The 19421-nt window shown below is 42.0% G+C and overlaps 1 protein-coding gene across 1 annotated transcript in view; it reads right to left on the bottom strand.

The window, feature by feature from the left end:
- Positions 1–18027, bottom strand: part of DENND3 (DENN/MADD domain containing 3) — a gene marked incomplete at its 5' end in the record, with an annotated part of 32271 nt that extends 14244 nt beyond the window's left edge. The window contains 10 exons of the mRNA XM_010019929.1: positions 284–387; positions 3778–3874; positions 7647–7802; positions 8845–8966; positions 10529–10747; positions 12231–12350; positions 13980–14091; positions 16402–16541; positions 17032–17147; positions 17754–18027. Coding sequence (XP_010018231.1) covers positions 284–387; positions 3778–3874; positions 7647–7802; positions 8845–8966; positions 10529–10747; positions 12231–12350; positions 13980–14091; positions 16402–16541; positions 17032–17147; positions 17754–18027 — 1460 coding nt within the window. The remainder of the gene's footprint in view (positions 1–283; positions 388–3777; positions 3875–7646; positions 7803–8844; positions 8967–10528; positions 10748–12230; positions 12351–13979; positions 14092–16401; positions 16542–17031; positions 17148–17753) is intronic.
- Positions 18028–19421: the final 1394 nt, after the last annotated feature.

Here is a 19421-nt window from a genome sequence, read left to right as displayed (position 1 = left end):
GCTGCTCTGAGGTCTCCACGCAGCTTCTCTTCTCCAGGCTGAACAGCCCCAACTTTCTCAGCCTGCCTTCATATGGGAAGTGCTCCCATATGATCATCCTCATGGCCTCCTCTGGACTTGCTCCAACAGCTCCATGTCCTTCTTATGCTGAGGACACCATCCTATCAACTAGTCATGATCTCATTCACAGATGACCTGATCTCATACCAACAGAGTCAAAGGATTTTTATCAAAGATAATCAACAGAGGATTCAAAACTAGAAGAAGGAATGGAAAAGTTCACCTGTCCTCTTCAGACTGGGTACTCAAGTCCAGTCGAGCGAAAGCATCCATCTTTCTGTTCAGACGAGCTTTAAGAAAAGAGTGAAACATGTAGGTCTCTAAGACCTGTGAGACACAAGCTGGTTAACTGTTGATCATTAATGACATCTTTTATTACAAATCACAATGTTATTAGCATGGTTTGCTCATTTTTACTACCTTTACACAAGCAAAGCTGAGAACTTCTAAAGTTGCAATCACAAACCCAGAAACATTTGAAAGCTTCAACAACAGAGCACTAACTCAAGTTCCAGTCACCTTCTGTACTGTCAGGATATTTGCTTAGTGGTAAACAGGAATCTCAGACTGGCCTCCAAAAGAAGAAACCAAACAGAGATGAGGAATACTGAGCAAACCAGAAAGTTTTAGCTACAGATTTAATGGTGTATTTAACTAAGGAACTGCTAATATTGCCTGTGGTTTGGAATAAGAAGTTTGTGGCACTCTAAACCCACATTATGCCATCAAACTGAAAAGAGAAATGAGTCATGTTTTCTTCTGGTAACCCCCAAAGTTGTTCCCTACTGAGGTAATTGTTGTGGTGTCATCCAGAAATCATTTCTAAAAGGCCAAATTGCTACTTTTAGGATAAAGGACACCATAAAAAATGCCAAGTGTGAAGAGAAAAAGTTGAAAGCCACCACCTCCCGCTACTGCACGTTAAAGAAGATGAAAGCTAGGATTTGAGGAAATACCACATGTGCACTATGTAAATGTTAGTTCTAGCACAGGGGGTTTAGTATCATTTGAAATAAACAATTCAGAAACCTAATCTGTTCAGCAAATCCAATGGAAACTTCATCAGGAGACAGTGCTGCTCTAATCAGGAATCCTGTCTTTGTGTTAATACAACTTCCAGCTTTTACAAACTCACTAACAGACAGATAGTTGTATCTTTGAATGCTGCTATACAAAATTACTCTGAGTAATGATATATCCCAGTAGTTTTCCTAAAAGTATCTTTGTTAGTCTTGAAAAAACACAAAACAACCCCCAAAACCCACTGATCAGACATCAGTGTAGTGCTGTCATGTGTTTAAATAGCAAATGAGAAAGATTCACAGGTACTGGAGGTCCTCTGAAATTAAATATTTCACCAGCAAATAGGTCATTCCTATTGAAGATGCCTCTTACCAACTATCTGCAACATACCCTGTAAAAGAGCATTCAGATTTGTGCCTTTCAGGAGTTCTCCAGCAGATGGCATATTTTGGTGGCAACTGTGTGTCCAGGAGCAGACAACCTGCAGGAACTGAGTCTTTTCCAATGGTTTTTGGAGGTCTCCTAATGTAGTTCTAGATACCACTAGTAACTACTCCAGACAACGTTCTCTTCTAAGATTTCCTCGAAAGCAAACCTGCCACTATGTTACTTAGTATTTGAGTTAACTGCTCAAAGCTCTTCTTAAATGTACACATCTGAATTTGAAATGGATTTCTAATTTCAATTCATAAAATTGCCTATTTATAGCATTAAAAACTGCTACTGGGAAGAGTTTCATTATTTCCAGTCATTTGAAATCAGAACATTAATTTCTCTCCTGATGAGATATTAATAAGTTCTTTTTAGGTTTTCCTTTCTGTTTGTTTTCCAGAATGTTTGCTTGCGTTGGGAGCTTTATCCAACAAACACTGTTTCTTGTTTAAGATTCATCAGCTTATCTTTGACTTGCCAGATATTCTGCCAAGTTTGGCAGCTACTGCTTCAGTAACATGAGATGCTTCTCTGTTTCCTTCACACACTGACATCTCCTTTGAACAGATGTTCAGAAATGTTTCTTATCATATGTTTGAGGTTGGGAACAAACCAGGAAACAACAAAGGTGTTACCAACCACAGCCTGTTGATGTTAATGAACAGCTCTTCTTGCCAGGTGTAAAACAGTTACTCCTGAGAGCCAGCTGCCAAATTCTAGTGGTAGAGAAAACCTCTGCAGCTTTCACATGCAGCCATGGAATGTAATTAAAAGCAAATGTGAAATGGCAGATGCAGTACTCAACATTCCTTGTTAAACCTTTGCTTTGCCCCACAGGTTTGTTAAGCATGCTATAGTGCCTCCAAAAAAGAAGTGAAGACACACTCAGTCACACTTTACCTTTGAGAAGCTTAAATAACAGCATGTGGCTTACAGCTGGTTAGAATAAGAAGCTACTTAATGAAGTGCCTGTTAAAAACTAGGTAAATTGCATCAAAGGGTGCAAGAAGCTGAGAAAGATGTCTTGAACCCCTTCAGAAACCAGGAATTGACCACAGACACTCCCAGTTTAGGGTTACAGTCTTCCAAACAATCATTTCTTCATTCAAGTAAGCTTTTTACTTGGCTAATAATAATGACACTTAAAAAAATCACATGCTGAAAGCAGGCATCACGAGCTCCATGTGCTGTTGCTCAGGCTGCAGACAAAGCAGGTACTTCACAGAATCCAGAACAGGCTGGGTTGAAGGGATCTTAAAGAACATCAAGTTCCAGCCCTAACCTGATCCCTGACTGCTCAGACAATTTCTTTGTATTCCTCCCGGGCTACCTGCCTTTGCTTTCACCCTCTGGAGGCTTCCTTTTTGTGCTGTGTTTGTTCAGGAGCTCCTTGTTCATCATCTTTGTCAGGATGCATTAGTCCTGAGCTTGGAGGAGGTGATCCTTGAATATTAACCAGCTTTCTTGGGCTCCTTTTCCCACCAGGGCTTTATCCCATTGTACTCTATGAAGCAGATCCCTGGAGAGGCCAGAGTCTGCTTTCCCAAAGTCCAAGGCAGCAAGCTTGCTGTGCACCCTCCTCGCTGCCCTGACTATCTCAAACTCCACCATTTCATGGTCACTGCAGCCAATGGTGCCCTTGAGCTTCACATTCCCCACCAGTCCCTCCCTGGTGAGAACAAGGTCCAGCACCTCTCCTCACTGGCTCCTCTATCACTTGGAAAAGAAAGTTATCATCAACACATTCCAGGTACCTCATGGATTACTTATGCCCTGCTGTGTTGTCCCTCCAACAGATACCAGGGTGGTGAAGTCTCCTATGAAGACCAGGGCTTGTGAACATAAGTCTTCCTGACCAGGTGTCCTGTACCAGACCCCTTTCAATTTGAGTTCCCCTCTACTGTGCTCACAGGCTTGAGGAAACTAATGCCTATGTATGGGGTTTGCTCCAAACAGTTAGAACAAGTGCCTGTGCTTCAAATACAACTTAGATGTAGCTTTATTGACCATCTGCCATAGGTTAATGTCATCCCTGAGGAATTACATGTAATTTGCTCTGGAATTACACAGTACCTTGATCTCCAAAATGCTGGCTACTACTTTATCTGTTTATAGTAAATAAAGGAAGTTTGGGAAAGCATTCTGTCAAAGTTGGTGGTTCAACACCACCATACAGACAAAACCGTGACCATTCTATTTGGCATTAGTTATAAAACACAGCTTAATCACAGATATACACAACATCTTTAACACTACATTTACCTTTCTGTAGAATGGCTGGTCTCCCATTGCCCTTGTTTTCAGGAATTCTTCACTGTTGAACACTCTGTGTTCATAATTCAGATGGTCTTTTACCTCCCTGGAGACAAAAAACAAATGGATAGATAAATATGCTTGGAGATCTGTAAGCAAGTCACACTTTAGCTGTAGCAGAAATACACTGCAGCATCAGAAGGCAAAATAGAAATATGCTGCAGTATCAGAACACAAACTCAGCTGTAATGAACAAGTCTGAGTTACTGAATCACGGAAGAATAATGCAAGCCCTTCTAAGAAGACAGACAGGCTCCCTGCTGCCACTGCCATTTCAAACCAGCACATTCACTTAAGAGTCTGGGGGATCAGTTTCAGTAAACCACAGAGGAGAATCTACATATTCAAGTCATGATTTAGGCTCTGGTCCTGGCATTATATTTACATACATTCCTGCATCACATATAAGCCATTTGGAGCACTAAAAGGAGAAGTGTACCCATCCACACAGGCAATTTGAAAGATGTGATCTGACCTCACTGTCCCATTACGTTGCATCTGTAAAATGCATGTGAAATATTACAGATTACATCATTTTTTTGCTGCTTTCCCACACTCTGCTCATAAAACCAGCAAGAATCAGGAATTGTGTTAAACTAAAGAGATAGAACTATTGAAATAAAAGAGAAAGTGAGATAAAGAAATGAGGCACATTTTAATATCTGCATGGCCACAGCAGGCAGCAGAGGCCCTGTGCTATCAGACACCAATAGTAACTTCTGCGCCCTAACCTGGAAAAGGTTGTTTCAGGAGCAGGAAGTGGGAGTTTTTCAGGAAGAAAGCTCTTCTCTGAAGTCTGTAAGAAATTAGAAGTTATTTCAGCTAGATATAGGCAAAATCAGGGCTAAAATCAGGGCTCTTTTAGTATTACATCTTGTATCATGTACTCATGGTGGGTATTCAGGAATAAGACATTACTATGAAGATACATGAATGAACAATATAAGTTGGTGAGCTAAAGTTTGGATGTAAGCACAAAAAGGGAATCTCATATCCATGCAGACAACTGACAGGTCTATATATTGCTTGACTTTCCTAATCAGTGATAAAAGAACATTAACAGTTTATCAAGCTGTATGGGGTCAGAAAAAAAGATAGTAAAATACATAGTTCTATAGAATTCTACATAATTTAGCATTATTTGCTTTAAACATGGAACCTCCACAGTGTTCATTCACTGAAGACAGTAACAATTGACAGTAAAACTGCATCAGAGATTTACTTTCCTTCACTCTTGGATGTTGGTAGATACAGAGCATTAGAAGACAGAAGAATAAGGCTGAAAAGAAGAACAAAGAAAGACAGTTTGAAGGAAAGGAGAAAGCAAGAGAAGAATCAATCCCTTTGCAAAACACATTATCTCTTAGAGAGCAAAGCACCTGTTCATTTCTTGTAGCTGAGCATTCAGCCCATTAGAGTTCAAGATGTTAACAGCAAAATGCATTTCTCCTCATCTTTATCTGCAACATATTGTTGCCAAACACTGAAATTCACCAAAACCCACAGTGGCAGCACATCAGGTTGTAAATGCAGTTCAGTTCCATATCCTACTATGTGTAAAGTCAGTTCTGTCCTCCACACCCAGCAGCTGTTGTCCTCCTGGAAAGCCCAGCCACTTGTATGAACACTCCCTAAGCTGATCTAACAAAACCAAATGGGTCAACAGAGATCTGGTATTTGGACTCTCTGAATGAAAACAACACCTTCTGACCGAAAGCATTAGGGAGCATTCACAAAATCATGGAATGGTTTGGGTTGAAGGGACCTTAAAACTCCTCCAGCTTCAACCCCTGCCATGGGCAGGGAAACCTTCCACCAGAGCAGGTTGCTCCATGTCCACCCTGGCCTTGAACACTGCCAGGGATGGGGCAGCCACAGCTTCTCTGGGTGACCTGATCTAGTTGAAGATGTCCCTGCTCACTGCAGGGGGGGTTGACTAGATGAGCTTTGAAGGTCCCTTCCAACTCAAACTATTCCAGGATTCTAACACAGAGGTATTTTCCATCAGCAATCAGGACCCTGCTCAGGTATCTGATGCTCACCTTTTCTTCCCCGTTTGGTCCCTCCATTCGCCTTTCAGCCCAGTCCTCTCATATCATAGGGTCATAGAATAACCTGGGTTGGAAGGGACCAGTTCCAACCCCTGCCACGGGCAGGGACACCTTCCACTAGAGCAGGTTGCTCCAAGCCCCTGTGTCCAACCTGGCCTTGAACACTGCCAGGGATGGGGCAGCCACAGCTCCTCTGGGCACCCTGTGCCAGTGCCTCAGCACCCTCACAGGGAAGAGCTTCTGCCCAAGAGCTCATCTCAATCTCCCCTCTGGCAGGTTAAAGCCATTCCCCTTGTCCTGTCCCTCCATCCCTTGTCCCAAGCCCCTCTCCAGGTTTCCTGGAGCCCCTTTAGGCACTGGAGCTGCTCTAAGGTCTGTTCTCCTTGAGGAGCCTTCTCTTCTCCAGCTGCCCCAGCCCAGCTCTCTCAGCCTGTCTCCACAACAGAGCTGCTCCAGCCCTCTGATCAGCTTTGGTAGCTGATCCAGAGGAGAACACCACCTCCAGCAAAAGGCAGCAAGAAACAGCTGGAGATGGTTATCCACACAGCTACTTGCAGACCTCTGTGCATATAATCACCTTATTTAAGTGCCAGGTAGGAAGTTTAATTTTCATGGTTGAGTATGTCAGTATCTGTGTAAAAAAAAAGAAGAATCTGCAAACCAGCCATCCATTTTCTGCACTTGCTTTGTACAAATCACCTAAGACACTTCCATTCTCTCTCCAAATACAAGCAAATAATAGCAGGATTTGCCACCAGTACCCAGACTGATAAGCTAAAGCAACTGCAGAGATTAACACATTACATTAGATGAAGAACAAGGAAAATTAGCACGACTGGAACTTTCTCTAGAGGAAAATAAAAACCAAACCCAACTTTACATCATTGTTAAAATGTCAGTCCCAACCACACCCAATAGCCAGCATTTCCTGCGCCAACACTGTGTTCTTGAGCTGAAACAGCTCCTCTCATTCTCATGTGGTTGCAGTCTCCAGGTATCTCATCCTTCGTTCAGTCAGCCAAAAGACACTCAGGGGTTCTGAATTCCCCATCCTGCTTTCAGCTTTTCTACCTTGTCCTGGTTTTAACTCATTTTCCTCTAACAACAGTGACCAAGATTGTGCCCAGTTACAAACTAATATCCCTGCTGGGCTTTAAGATTTTCCTAGTTACAAAAGACAAGGACTTCACTTCTTTTCCTGGAATCTTCATACAAAAGACACACAAGTTCAATCAGAACAGTTTCAGTTAAGATGTCCTAGCAATGGATATGTACCCAAATAATGAATTAGTGATATTCCAGCAGGCTACAGGACCCTCTTCACAAACTCCCTCACAAAACTTAAAGAGATTTACAAAATATCTCTAAAACAAGACAAAATAAGAGTAGCAGCTTTTCAGTATCTGAAGGGGGCTACAAGGATGCTGGAGAGGGACTCTTCATCTAGGACTGGAGCGGTAAGACAAGGGGTGATGGGTTCAAACTGAAACAGGGGAAGTTCAGGTTAGATATAAGGAAGAAGTTCTTTACTGTGAGGGTGCTGAGGCACTGGAACAGGCTGCCCAAAAAAAAGTGGTAAATGCTCTATCCTTGGCAGTGTTCAAGGCCAGGCTGGACTGAGCCTTGGGGGACATGGTCTACTGTGAGGTGTCCCTGCCCACGGCAGGGGTTTGGAACTGGGTGATCTTAAAGTCCTTTCCAACCCAAACCATTCTGTGATTCTAAATACCATATGCTCTTATAACTAAAAATACTGCATCCACTCACCTGAAGATATTAACAATTAACTGCAAAGCTGTTTGCTGAACCTCTGCATTCAGTTTCTGTTGCCAAGCCCTTCTACGTGCGTGGAGCTCACAAAGATCTGTGCTGGCTCGGAGGTGGCAGAGCTCTAGATCATAATGCAGCTGGAGACTCCCCACCCTGCACAGAGAAGAAAGTTCCCAACTTATATCCTAACACCATTTTTCATACCTTTTAAAGAAAAAGTCATTTAGGCCTCACACATACTGCATTAGAGAAAGCGCAAGCTTGATTTGCAAGTGTTGACAAGTTGATGAGATTCCTGGAAATCCCACTAGTACATGTAAAGCACAATGCACTCAGTCTCCTTGCAAAGAACAGTAAAGTTCCTCAACATAAGAAGGACAGGGAGCTGTTGGAGCAAGTCCAGAGGACGCCACGAGCATGAGCAGGGGCTGGAGCACCTCCCGTATGAAGACAGGCTGAGAAAGTTGGGGCTGCTCAGCCTGGAAAAGAGAAGCTCCATGGAGACCTCAGAGCAGCTTCCAGTGTCTGAAGGGGGCTACGAGGATGCTGCAGAGGGACCTTCATCAGGGACTGGAGTGATAGGACAAGGGGTGATGGGTTCAAACTGAAACAGGGAAAGTTCAGGTTAGATCTAAGGAAGAAGTTCTTTACTGTGAGGGTGCTGAGGCACTGGCAGAGGCTGCCCAAAGTGGTAAATGCCCCATCCCTGGCAGTGTTCAAGGCCAGGTTGGACAGAGCCTTGGGCGACATGGTCTAGTGTGAGGCATCCTAGCCCATAGCAGGGGGATGGAAATGGGTGATCTTAAGGTCCTTTCCAACCCAAACCATTCCGTGATTCTGTGAAAAGATCGGGATTTTTTGCAGGAAGCTCCTTATATTTTGAAGCCTGTTTGGCAAAGCAGGCAATGGACAGAGAGATTCCAGTCTTTCTGCAGCTGACTGATTCTATGCTTCAGACAATAATCTGTGACAGTATTAAAACAGAAACAAGCATTCCAGGTATTGCACAATATGGTTCTGATTACAACTGCTTAATGTTACCTGTATATTAACTGCATTTTTCAATTTTCTCTTATCAAATACAGTGAGTTTTATATGTATAAAATAACATACTAATAAGCATTAAAAAATAAACACTTAAAGTGTCAGGCATGATCTATACACTAAGACAAACACAACGTCAACATCTTTTCACCTCTTTATGAAAGTTTCTGCTGCTTTTGCTGGAACATCTGGAATTTCAGGTTCTTCTTCAGCCATTTTGGAGTGTGTAATGTCTCCATTATCTATATTAATTAGAATTAAATCTTCAGTTTCCTTTTAACAAAAGAAAATAGAATGACTGTAAATATATTGTAAAAACACTTAGTTCTCCTTTATGTACTCTTCAAGCAATTAGTTCTTTCAGCTGGGAGGTAAATCAGAAAAGGCTTTTCCCCCAACTAGAAGATTCTATGGATAAATAACAATTGCATTCAAGAAAAACAAATAGATTAAAATCTATCAATTTAAAGACAAGTACATAACCATTTAGTAACCCAATATGCTCTTCATGTAGTATTAAGTTAATACTGGCTCTCTAAGCCCCTCCTTAAAAAGCTCTGCATTGTGAGGATATGTACAAAACCAAATCCATGTACACAAAAAAGCTCCTGGAAAGCTTGTTCCATTCACCATTTACTCCTGTGCATGCCCCATGGGATGACAGGGAGAGGGAGGGTTTATGTGCTAGTCTCAACCAGAGAAAGTCACCCAGAGGTAAAGCTCACACTGGTCTCTCAGGCTGCAGTTTTAATAACCTGAAAGATCATTCTGCAAAAGGCTACCTATGGGGTTGTTCAGCCTGAAGAATCATAGAATCATTGAATCAGCTGGATTGGAAAAGACCTTTAAAGATCATCAAGTCCAACTGTTACCCCAGCACTGCCAAGATACCACTAAACCATGTCACTAAAGAAGATGCAGGAGGGTTGGAACTACATGATCTTTAAGGTCCCTTCTAACCCAAACCATTCTGTGAGATAAGCAAACATAAAATCTTTCAAATTATACTAAAGAAAAGTGTGTTCTCTAATTTCTTACATTCCTTTCTTACAGTGACATCTTACTGCTAATTAAAATAAAGTTACCTCCTTCACTTTAACTTAATTCTTTGTTGATTTTGGACCAGTTTCCTTTTGGCTTAGAATCAGATGGATTCATCTCCTGTAAATGTGCACAGTTTTTCTGTGTTCAATTTGGAACACTCACAGGAACCCTATGGGACACCCTCAAAACAGCAGATTCCTATCAGCCCTCCACAATGAAGCGGAGTTCTTCTTAAATCTTTTGAGGTGACCAAGATTTATGTTACCCACTGAAAGAGGCTTAAACAAGATTCTGATAAGAGAAGACCAAAAAACCCTCAGAAACACTATATTTTATTCCATGAATCTCATATTTATCTTTTTTCATTACATACTTAATGCCACTGTGGGGAACAGCAGCAGCATCAGAGTATTTTCAAGTGCATGCTCAATTCTTAAACCAGCTGCCTGGAAAAGGCACCTACTTTATCCCATGCAATTCAGAGCCAAAAATAACCTCACCAGTCTGAAGGGAAACTCTTCAGACTGTACAAATGACTTGTAAGTAGAACTTTTCCCCCAACTGAAACCTGACCTCACAAAAGTCATGTTATCCTGCAAACAAAAGAAAGGGAAGGGATACAACAATAAGCTTCTTCCAATAAGCCAGTGGTCACATCACTGTGGTTCAATTACTTTTAACTTCTTCGCTTCTCACACACCTAAATAACAAAAGCAAGTTTCTAGAAGCATCTGAAGGGGACAAATGGACTGCAAATGAAGAGCAAGAGCGGTAATACCCCAAAAACATACCATGCTAACTTCTTCAAAATGGTCAATGTGACATCCCATAAGAAAAGATGTTGGGGCCATGACAAAATCCAGCATTTCTCGAGACAGAAGAGGCACAAAAGTGTGTTGCCACTGAAGAGGGTGAAGGTACAACATGAAGCATTCAGCAACGACTGTCAGCAGAGCCCAGTCAGAGGAGAAGAAAACTATCCTCTGCTCAGTCAAGAGACAGGTCATAATCTGGAAGAAAACCAAAATGCTACATGTTTACAAGGAGTTGTATCTAGAAATGCATGAATAGTTCACCTGCTTGCCTCAGAAGTTCTGGGGTTTTTAATAGTTATACACATATATATAATATACATATTTATAAACTGAAATAACATCCACGTAAGGATTCTTACAAAAGTAAAAAGAGACCAGAAAAAGAGAGAAAATGTGACAGTGGAAATCAATGAGAGTTTTGCCACCAATGTCAACAAAGTGAGGATTTAGCTGGAATTCCTGAGACCTGTTGTCTTTCTTTCACAATGTTATACAATAAAATGCCTCTAAAAAGTACCCAGAGGAAGGGTATAAGCTAACCTGTCTTTGAAGGGGGCTACAAGGATGCTGGAGAGGGATTCTTCATCAGGGACTGGAGTGATAGGACAAGGGGTGATGGGTTCAAACTGAAACAGGGGAAGTTCAGGTTGGATCTAAGGAAGAAGTTCTTTACTGTGAGGGTGCTGAGGTGCTGCAATGGGTTGCCCAAAGAAGTGGTGAATGTTTCACCCCTGGCAGTGTTCAAGGCCAGGCTGGACAGAGCCTTGGGTGACATGGTCTAGCATGAAGCGTCCCTGCCCATGGTAGGGGTTTGGAACTGGGTGATCTTAAGATCCTTTCCAACCCAAGCCATGCTGTGATTCTATGATGGTGGACACAAATACTATGTAGGTTTTAGACATCTCAGCCAACCACTGGTTCCAGGTGGTAGCTCATCAGGTTCCTTACAGGGCCACTGGAGAGCAGTGCTTTCACAGAGGAAGCTCTCTGGAGGTGTCCACCTTTTTCCACTGAGAGAAAGGGACTTAATGGCATCTAAGCACCAAACATTGATGCCTCAAGTGAGGTGGGATGAATTCAAGCCAAGAAGACTAATGGCAAGCATGGGACATCTCACAGAGGTGCTAACACATAAAGCTCCACGCTCTAAATGCGCCAGTTGCAGAGAACCATTTAGGATTCGAGATGGTTTTATTCTTAACATGCACATGTGGGCAGAGTCCAACAAAATAAGGCAGCACTGCCTGCTCTCAGCACTGAGGAGGTTTAAAATCATCCCTAGAAAGAGGCTTCCAACCTGCTCTTTCTAGAGGAAGTGCCACAAATACTACTGATGACTTTGAGCAACCTCGTTTCACTTCACAGGTGGCCTTTGAGCAGGGAATTGTATGAGGAAACCTACACTGCAAAATATATTCTTCTGAAGAAATAAGAAATTTGGCACCTATTGCTAAACCACAGGAGAAAGAAATCCAATGTGCCTAAATCTTATCTGCTCTAACAACAAAGTATCTTAAGTATATTTTATTGTGACATAAATCTAATCTGCAGAACTAACACTGTTCTGAGTTCCTGAGTTTATCCTTTTGGGGGGTAACTAAACATCTTGATTTTAGCTAAATCACAAATTACCAGTGCTGTAAATCTCTCATACATTTATAGTATCAGTTAGTTTTACCTGCAGCACCTGCTCAGGCCTGAAACACAGAAATGGAAGATGAAGATCCAAGTCAATAATTGGACTGTCCGGATCCTCTCGTGAAGGAATTATTATCTGAAGTGGTTTCATATTAAACACCTGTAATAAGAGATGTTTTCCATTAACTTCCTAATGAAAACCTTCCCACAACACATGTAATTCAGGATTTTACTTCGCATTACAAAGTATCAACATTAATTGAGAGCAAGAAGACTGCAGAAAACTGAAATAGGGAAATAGTAAAAGACATAGTAACTAGTTTGAAAGATTAACATGGACTTTGACTCCTTTCATTCTCCTGGGTTGTTTAGCCAATAAAACTTTACAGACATATAGGCACATCCTTTGAACAGAATTAAACTTGCTTGGGTATAAGCATAATGAAAAGAATGGAATTTATATTTGTAGATCCAACTGGAAAATCCAAAGTATTGATAAAATTCAGACAGGAAATATTAGGAATATGGACTGAGCATTGGTGATAAGGTGAAGATAGAACAAGGCAAAACAATCGAGCTCTTTCAGTGTTTCAAATACTCCATCTCAAATCTCTGCGGGCCACATCCTGCACGTGATTTCAACACTTAGCAGCTGGTTTAACCAGTCATTCAGACAATTTTCCTCCACTTTTAAACCCCCATCCCAGGGCCAGGGAAAGCAGCTAAGAAGTCCATGGCTGGAGCATTCTTCCCTAGAAGCCGTTTCACTAGCCAAAGGAGAGAGTGTGCTGAAATCACAGCCCCAGCCACCATCCAGCTCAACCTAGGAAGGGTTATAAAGCAGAAAATGCAGCTCACACATCTCGGTTTCTGCACTGAATACAAATGGTTATGTGAGTTTCTCCTTTCAGCGAGGTCTTCATCAAGCAGCAGCCAATTCAGAACATTTAATCCTCTCACACACTCTTCTGCTTCCCCAGAGTCATTCAGGCACAAGAAGAGGACAAGTCCAGAGCTGTACATGTTGTTCCAGCAACAGGTTTCAGTGGCCTCTTTTCTCTCACAGGGACTGCACTACTGCATGTCCACCCATTACAGAGTCAGGATGACAGTCAAGAGCATACATGTGTCATCTTGGTATCAGACACAAGATAGGGAACTCCCACATGTTGGCTGAGTGATAGTTACATGATTTACTGGAGTTTATACATGTGCATTCAATGAGATGGCAATGCCATAATGTTCAGCTTCCATTCTCATAGCTTAACTACACACTGGAACTTCCAACCACATGTAGTAAGAGATGCTCCTCTAGAAGCCAAAAGCTAGATAATGCTGTCCCCAGACCTACCCAGGCATCACCTCAGACACTTCATAGTTGGCATGAGCCAAGAGTATTAAAAATTGAACAGCATGACGAACTGGTATATGGACCAAACATGGACAAAAGCCCATCTCCGGATTTCTTGTAGGCCCCTTTAGGCACTGGAGCTGCTCTAAGGTCTCCCCTTGAGGAGCCTTCTCTTCTCCAGGCTGAACCAGCCCAGCTCTCTCAGCTTGGCTCCAGAGCAGAGCTGCTCCAGCCTGCAAACTGGTCATACAGGTATTTTATGTACTAATAATGCATAGACTTCCTTTCTAAGCACAGGTATTGACATCAGCTTTACATCAGCAAGTACAATCTCTGCCCTGAGAGTGAAGAATGTCCCTTCATTTATAGAAAACATCATCTTAGAGCTTTCCAAGACATAATGTTGAAGTAATCATGAAATTCAACATCAGTAGTTACCAAGTGGAGTGGTCCTGGTGGTGGGCTGGGGATTAGAAACAACTTTGCTGCAAATTCTTTGATGTGCTCCTCAACATCCAAATCCTTAAGAGGCCGCAGCTGCATAAGCAAGCTGAAATTAAATGATAGAAATTGACTTAGAAATAGTCACATGCAAACAGAAAAAAGCCTTTTTGCTGATAACCTAGAGCTAAAAATAAGAATTCTTAGGAGCAATGAAGCTATTATTCCACCTGATTAATTTCTAATTTATTAGCTACTTCAGCAGCTCCATTTCTTTTTAATGATGCTGCTGAGTCAGAAGCAGGTTGGGTTTGGATTTTTACTTCCCTGCATAGAATACTGCTGCCTTACAAATATCAGTGGTTTTATTTCAGTTTGCAGTTTGACTGGTTGCCTGCAGAAGAACACTTGATCGTCTGGAAGAAAGTGGCCTAGAAAGCAACTAAATTGGTCAAGAGATATATTAGAATCCAGGACCTATCTTGTGTATGGCGTTTAGATTCCAGAATAAAAGTATTCTGACATACATTACTGAGCTTTTATTTGGATTAATGAGACATTTAAAGTTTATTAAGCTCACACCTGGGAACTGCTCTGGGCTGTTGGACATATCCCCTAAAAGTCCATCAGTTATTGAGGGTGCAAAGGAGGCAGAGGGAGGGGAATTTAAGAATTATCAAAGAAAACCAGACAGTAGAGTCATCAGTTTCAACAAATGCTGTCACACTTGGCAATGCCATAGATGTGGCCCAAGAACATAGACAGACCTGCTTTTTTTCCCCTCTTTTTTGAGGCAAAAAGCACATATGAACACATCCAGTAAATGTTACAACAAGAACAAGCTAACCCCAGTGCTGAAAAAGCAGCAGATGTACAGAAAGGATGATAAGAGCTCCCTAATCATACCTTGTGCCCATTAATGCAAGGTAATAGCAGCTGACAGCAAATGTCTGCTGAAATGAATGAAGTAATCTTTGAAACATTAAAGTGGAGAGCTAAGGAGTTTATGAACCTTCCATTACCTCTATTAACAGTCCACACACAGATGTTTCAGAAGGCAAAAAACATCTAAGAATAGGTCCTTTGTAATGCCTCAATGCTGGGAGCTATTTGCACACTTCCTCCTTTCATCAAGGCAGCTGAAAGGACTAATGCACAGGTTGGAAGATTTACTGTTTGAATGGAGCCTATTCATCTGTCCAAGACAGGAGTTCATCCAGGAGGAGATTACTGCCAGGAATATTTCACTTTTCATGTAGTGTCAACAAATTGAGGTAAAACTACCTCTGCAAAGTACCAAAACCTCTCAATTGAAAACTGAACCTTCTCAAGTAATGTAGAAAAAGCCAACAGTCAGAGTGTGGTGAAACAGTTTAGATGCACGTCTGCTTGATTTGGAGAGAGGCAGACACACTCCATTCAAACTGTTCCGGGTTTTGGAAGCACAGTATGCCAGTAATGTATGAATTAGTTACAAAGTTAATTGCATGGAATATGAAGATCTTCATTACTATGATACACTTGGGGAAGAGTGGCTGAAAAGCTGCTCAGCAGAAAAGGCCCTGGGGGTGTTGGTCAAGAGCAGTTGAACATGAGCAGCTTGTGCCCTAGCAGACAAAAGAAGCCACCAGCATCCTGGCCTGTATCAGCACCAGTGTGGCAGCAGGACCAGGGCAGTGATCATCCCCCTGCACTGGGCACTGGTGAGGCTGCACCTCAAATCCTGGGTTCGGTTCTGGGCCCCTCACTGCAAGAGAGACATTGAGGTGCTGGAGCGGGGCCAGAGAAGGGCACCGGAGCTGGTGCAGGGCCTGGAGCACAAGTGTGATGGGGAAGGGCTGAGGGACCTGGGGGGTTTAGTGTGGAGAAGAGAAGGCTCAGGGGGGACCTTATCACTCCCTGCAACTGCCTGACAGGAGGATGGAGTGAGGTGGGGTCAGTCTCTTCTCCCAAGTGACAAGGGATGGGACAAGAGGAAACGGCCTCAACTGCATCAGGGGAGGTTTAGATTGGTTATTTGGAACAATTTCTTCACCAAAAGGGTTGTCAGGCTTCAGAATAGGCTGCCCAGGGATTTTCAGCAGCACAACAAAATCAGAGTTAACCCTCTTCCAAAAAAAAAAACCCCAAAATCCTCAAGAAATCTGTGCCCTGCAAGTCAGTATTTTCTAGACCTACAAAAAACCTCAAAGAAAATGAAGACGACATCATACGTAATTTCCTTGATATTTAGAACTTGTGCTTGCTGGCTGGGTAACTTTCACATTCCATTTCTTCTCTTCCTCTCCCACACATCTCCCACTATCGTAAGTTAAACCTAAGGCTTGTTTTAGCATTAGGCAGCTATCCTGGCCACATCATGCAAATTCATGTATTAAAACCTGTTCCTAGGAGAAACACACAGCGTAGCAAGTCTTACCAAGAGAGACAATCCTTGAGAGCATTAAAATATGGGTATCTGGATATAACACAAACAGCAAACGGTACAAAACAGACAGGCACCTTCCCAGTCTGTGCAGATTCCCGATGGGCCTGTCCATTTGAGGAGATGCAGCCATCCTGCAAGGAAACTACAGATTAATGTGGTTATGCTGAGCATAAGTTTATGGCTAATATTTTCTTGAGAACCATAGAGATATGATACCCAATTCCCTCTAAATCTCAAGGGGATTTGGATGTCTCTCTCCCTTAAGCTCTTCAGAAAATGACAGCCAATAAGACTTAGACACATGTATTCAAAAGAATTTCAGCACAAAAGATATTTAGGAAGAACACAGGGTACAATTTTCACCCAAAAAAAAAGTCCAAGGGACAAAGCCTGCTCCTAAATATTCAAATATCCTCATTGAAATCCATACATAAGTTTTTCCTAATGCAATGCTCTTCCAATTGCACAATATGAAGTATGATTTGTCCTGTGTTCCTACTAACATCAAACCATCTCTGTTAACTAATCTTCTAAATGAAACCTGACATTATTCTCAAAGGTGTTTGGTTTATTTTGTATCTTTTAATATGTCTTAATAAAAACACGAGTTAAGTAACGTACTTGCAGAGGCTGGTAGTACTGTGCAACAACACCATATGTTCTGTTACCACAGACATCTGTGAAGACCAGGAAATGAATGTGGTCCTCTTTTGATTCAGAAGTGATATAAAGTCCTCCTGCAATGAAGGCAGAAACTTTTTTTAACTACATATTTAGCTTCAGCTGCTTGAAAAGCGATTCCTGACAAGTACAGCACATTTCCACTTCATTTCAAGAGAAAAGCCTGATGTTAAGGGGTTAAAATGCACATGTACACTCCATTTGATCTAAGGGTCTGCAGTAGGGACACGTGTAACAAAGTTTCTGCAACTAAACCTGGAGGAAACAGTCACTCCTTCAGGTATCTCTTAATACCAAATGAAAAGTGAAAGAGTGCTCAGTCATTTTGGCTGGAAAAATGAATCTTAAAAGCATGTACATACGACACTTCACTCAAACCAAGATTTACCAAGAAGGGCTAAACTGACTTTCACCTTCCCTCTCTTGCAGGTGTTGCAGCTACTATTGCTAATGGCTCCGTTTCACATGGCATAGGCAGAGTAAGGGAACCCCCATTTGGGTGACAGCTGCTTTCACCACTGACCTGCTCAAAACAGACACAGTTTTTAGACTGTGAAATAAAAAGAGCCAGAGATCATTAAAACCAATAAAATTGGTTGTACTGTGGGGCAATAACTATATCTTAAACCAGTTCTTGTTAAGAAGCATGAACCCTGCCCTACCTGGGAAGCACAGCTGAGGCAAACCAAGAAGATCAATGTCCTTTGGAACTGGAATATCCTCAGTGTCAGGTGCTTTCTGCTCCACATTGAGGCTCTTGATGTTTTCAATCTTTGGTCTTTCTTTCTTCTTTCGGAAAGACCGGCGCTTACTTTTATTCAAGTTATTACCAGCATTCATCACCTGGGTATCATCTCTGCTGATAAATGGAGGCACAAATACAGAAAGCACTTCAGGATCAAGGGGAGGAAGGCTTTTGGGTTTCCTCAGAGTACCCTATTAAAAAAAAAAAAAAACAAAACAAAACAAAACAAGAATTACAAATAACAACTAAGTTGACACTCATCCTGTTAGGTTTTTTGGAAACCACTTTCAGCCCTGTTTTCTCTCTACCCCTAAAAGTGTGGGTCTAGAAGATGTTTCTTCATCTTCCTAAATAATTAGTTTTTCCTTCTGATTTCTTGCTTTACGTATGTTAATGCAAGGGGAGTACTCTGGGAATTTCAGTAAGCAAACAATCATTCTACCTCGTTCAAAATGCACCAAATCAATATTAGAATCACAGAATGGTTTGGATTGTAAAAGGACCTTAAGATCATCCAGTTCCAAACCCTGCCACGGGCAGGGACACCTTCCACTAGAGCAGGTTGCTCCAAGCCCCTGTGTCCAACCTGGCCTTGAACACTGCCAGGGATGGGGCATTTACCACTTCCTTGTGCACCCTGTGACAGCGCCTCAGCACCCTCACAGGGAAGAACTTCTTCCTTATATCTAACCTGAACTTTCCCTATTTCAGTTTGAACCCATCATCCCTTGTCCTATCACTCCAGTCCCTGATGAAGAGTCCCTCCCCAGCATCCTTGTAGCCCCCTTCAGACATTGGAAGCTGCTCTGAGGTCTCCACGCAGCTTCTCTTCTCCAGGCTGAACAGCCCCAACGTTCTCAACCTGTCTTCATACAGGAGGTGCTCCAGCCCCTGATCATCCTCGTGACCTCCCCTGGATTTGCTCCAACAGCTCCATGTCCTTCTTATGTTGGGAATTATGCCTTTGGCATAAGGATACTAACAAATATCAAACTCCTCCTTTGAAGTCTTAGGATATATACTTAAGCTATACTTAAACTAAACACTGGAAGTAAGAGAAATCAGGCAACAAATAAACGAAAACAAAGAGAAAAACAGCTGCACTCCTGGAAAAGCTTGTAACTTAGAATAACCTCTACAGGAAGAAAAAGGATCAAACCCCACCACCCAAGCTTTCACAAGGCAGGTTTTAACCTTATAAGGCAATCTAGAAAGTACAATTAAAAATTACAACCATTGTTACAATAAACAATGTTACAACACTGTGCAACATGAAGCCATGATAATTCCTCCATCCATTGATGACTAAATGGAACAGACAGCCCAAGAGCATGTGATTAATGACCACATTTTTCAGTAGGCAACTGTGTAAAGCACTACTGCACTGAGAGCTCCTTCATAGCAAGGCATTGCTATGAAACACCAGTGGAGGAAGCGATCAGAAGAGAAGATTTCCTGGTACTTGCGAGCACTTTTTATATTCTTGACCACACAGTGCAGAGAAGTAGCTGCATTTTCAATTACTTCACTGCAATTTTAACTCTTCCTGCAAGGCAAAAGCAGCAGCACTCAAAGCACTGTTTAA

Source organism: Nestor notabilis, unplaced genomic scaffold, assembly GCF_000696875.1.
Source record: "Nestor notabilis isolate BGI_N333 unplaced genomic scaffold, ASM69687v1 scaffold3478, whole genome shotgun sequence".
In the NCBI taxonomy this organism is placed as follows: Eukaryota; Metazoa; Chordata; class Aves; order Psittaciformes; family Psittacidae; genus Nestor; species Nestor notabilis.
This window is presented reverse-complemented; position numbering and strand designations above follow the sequence as displayed.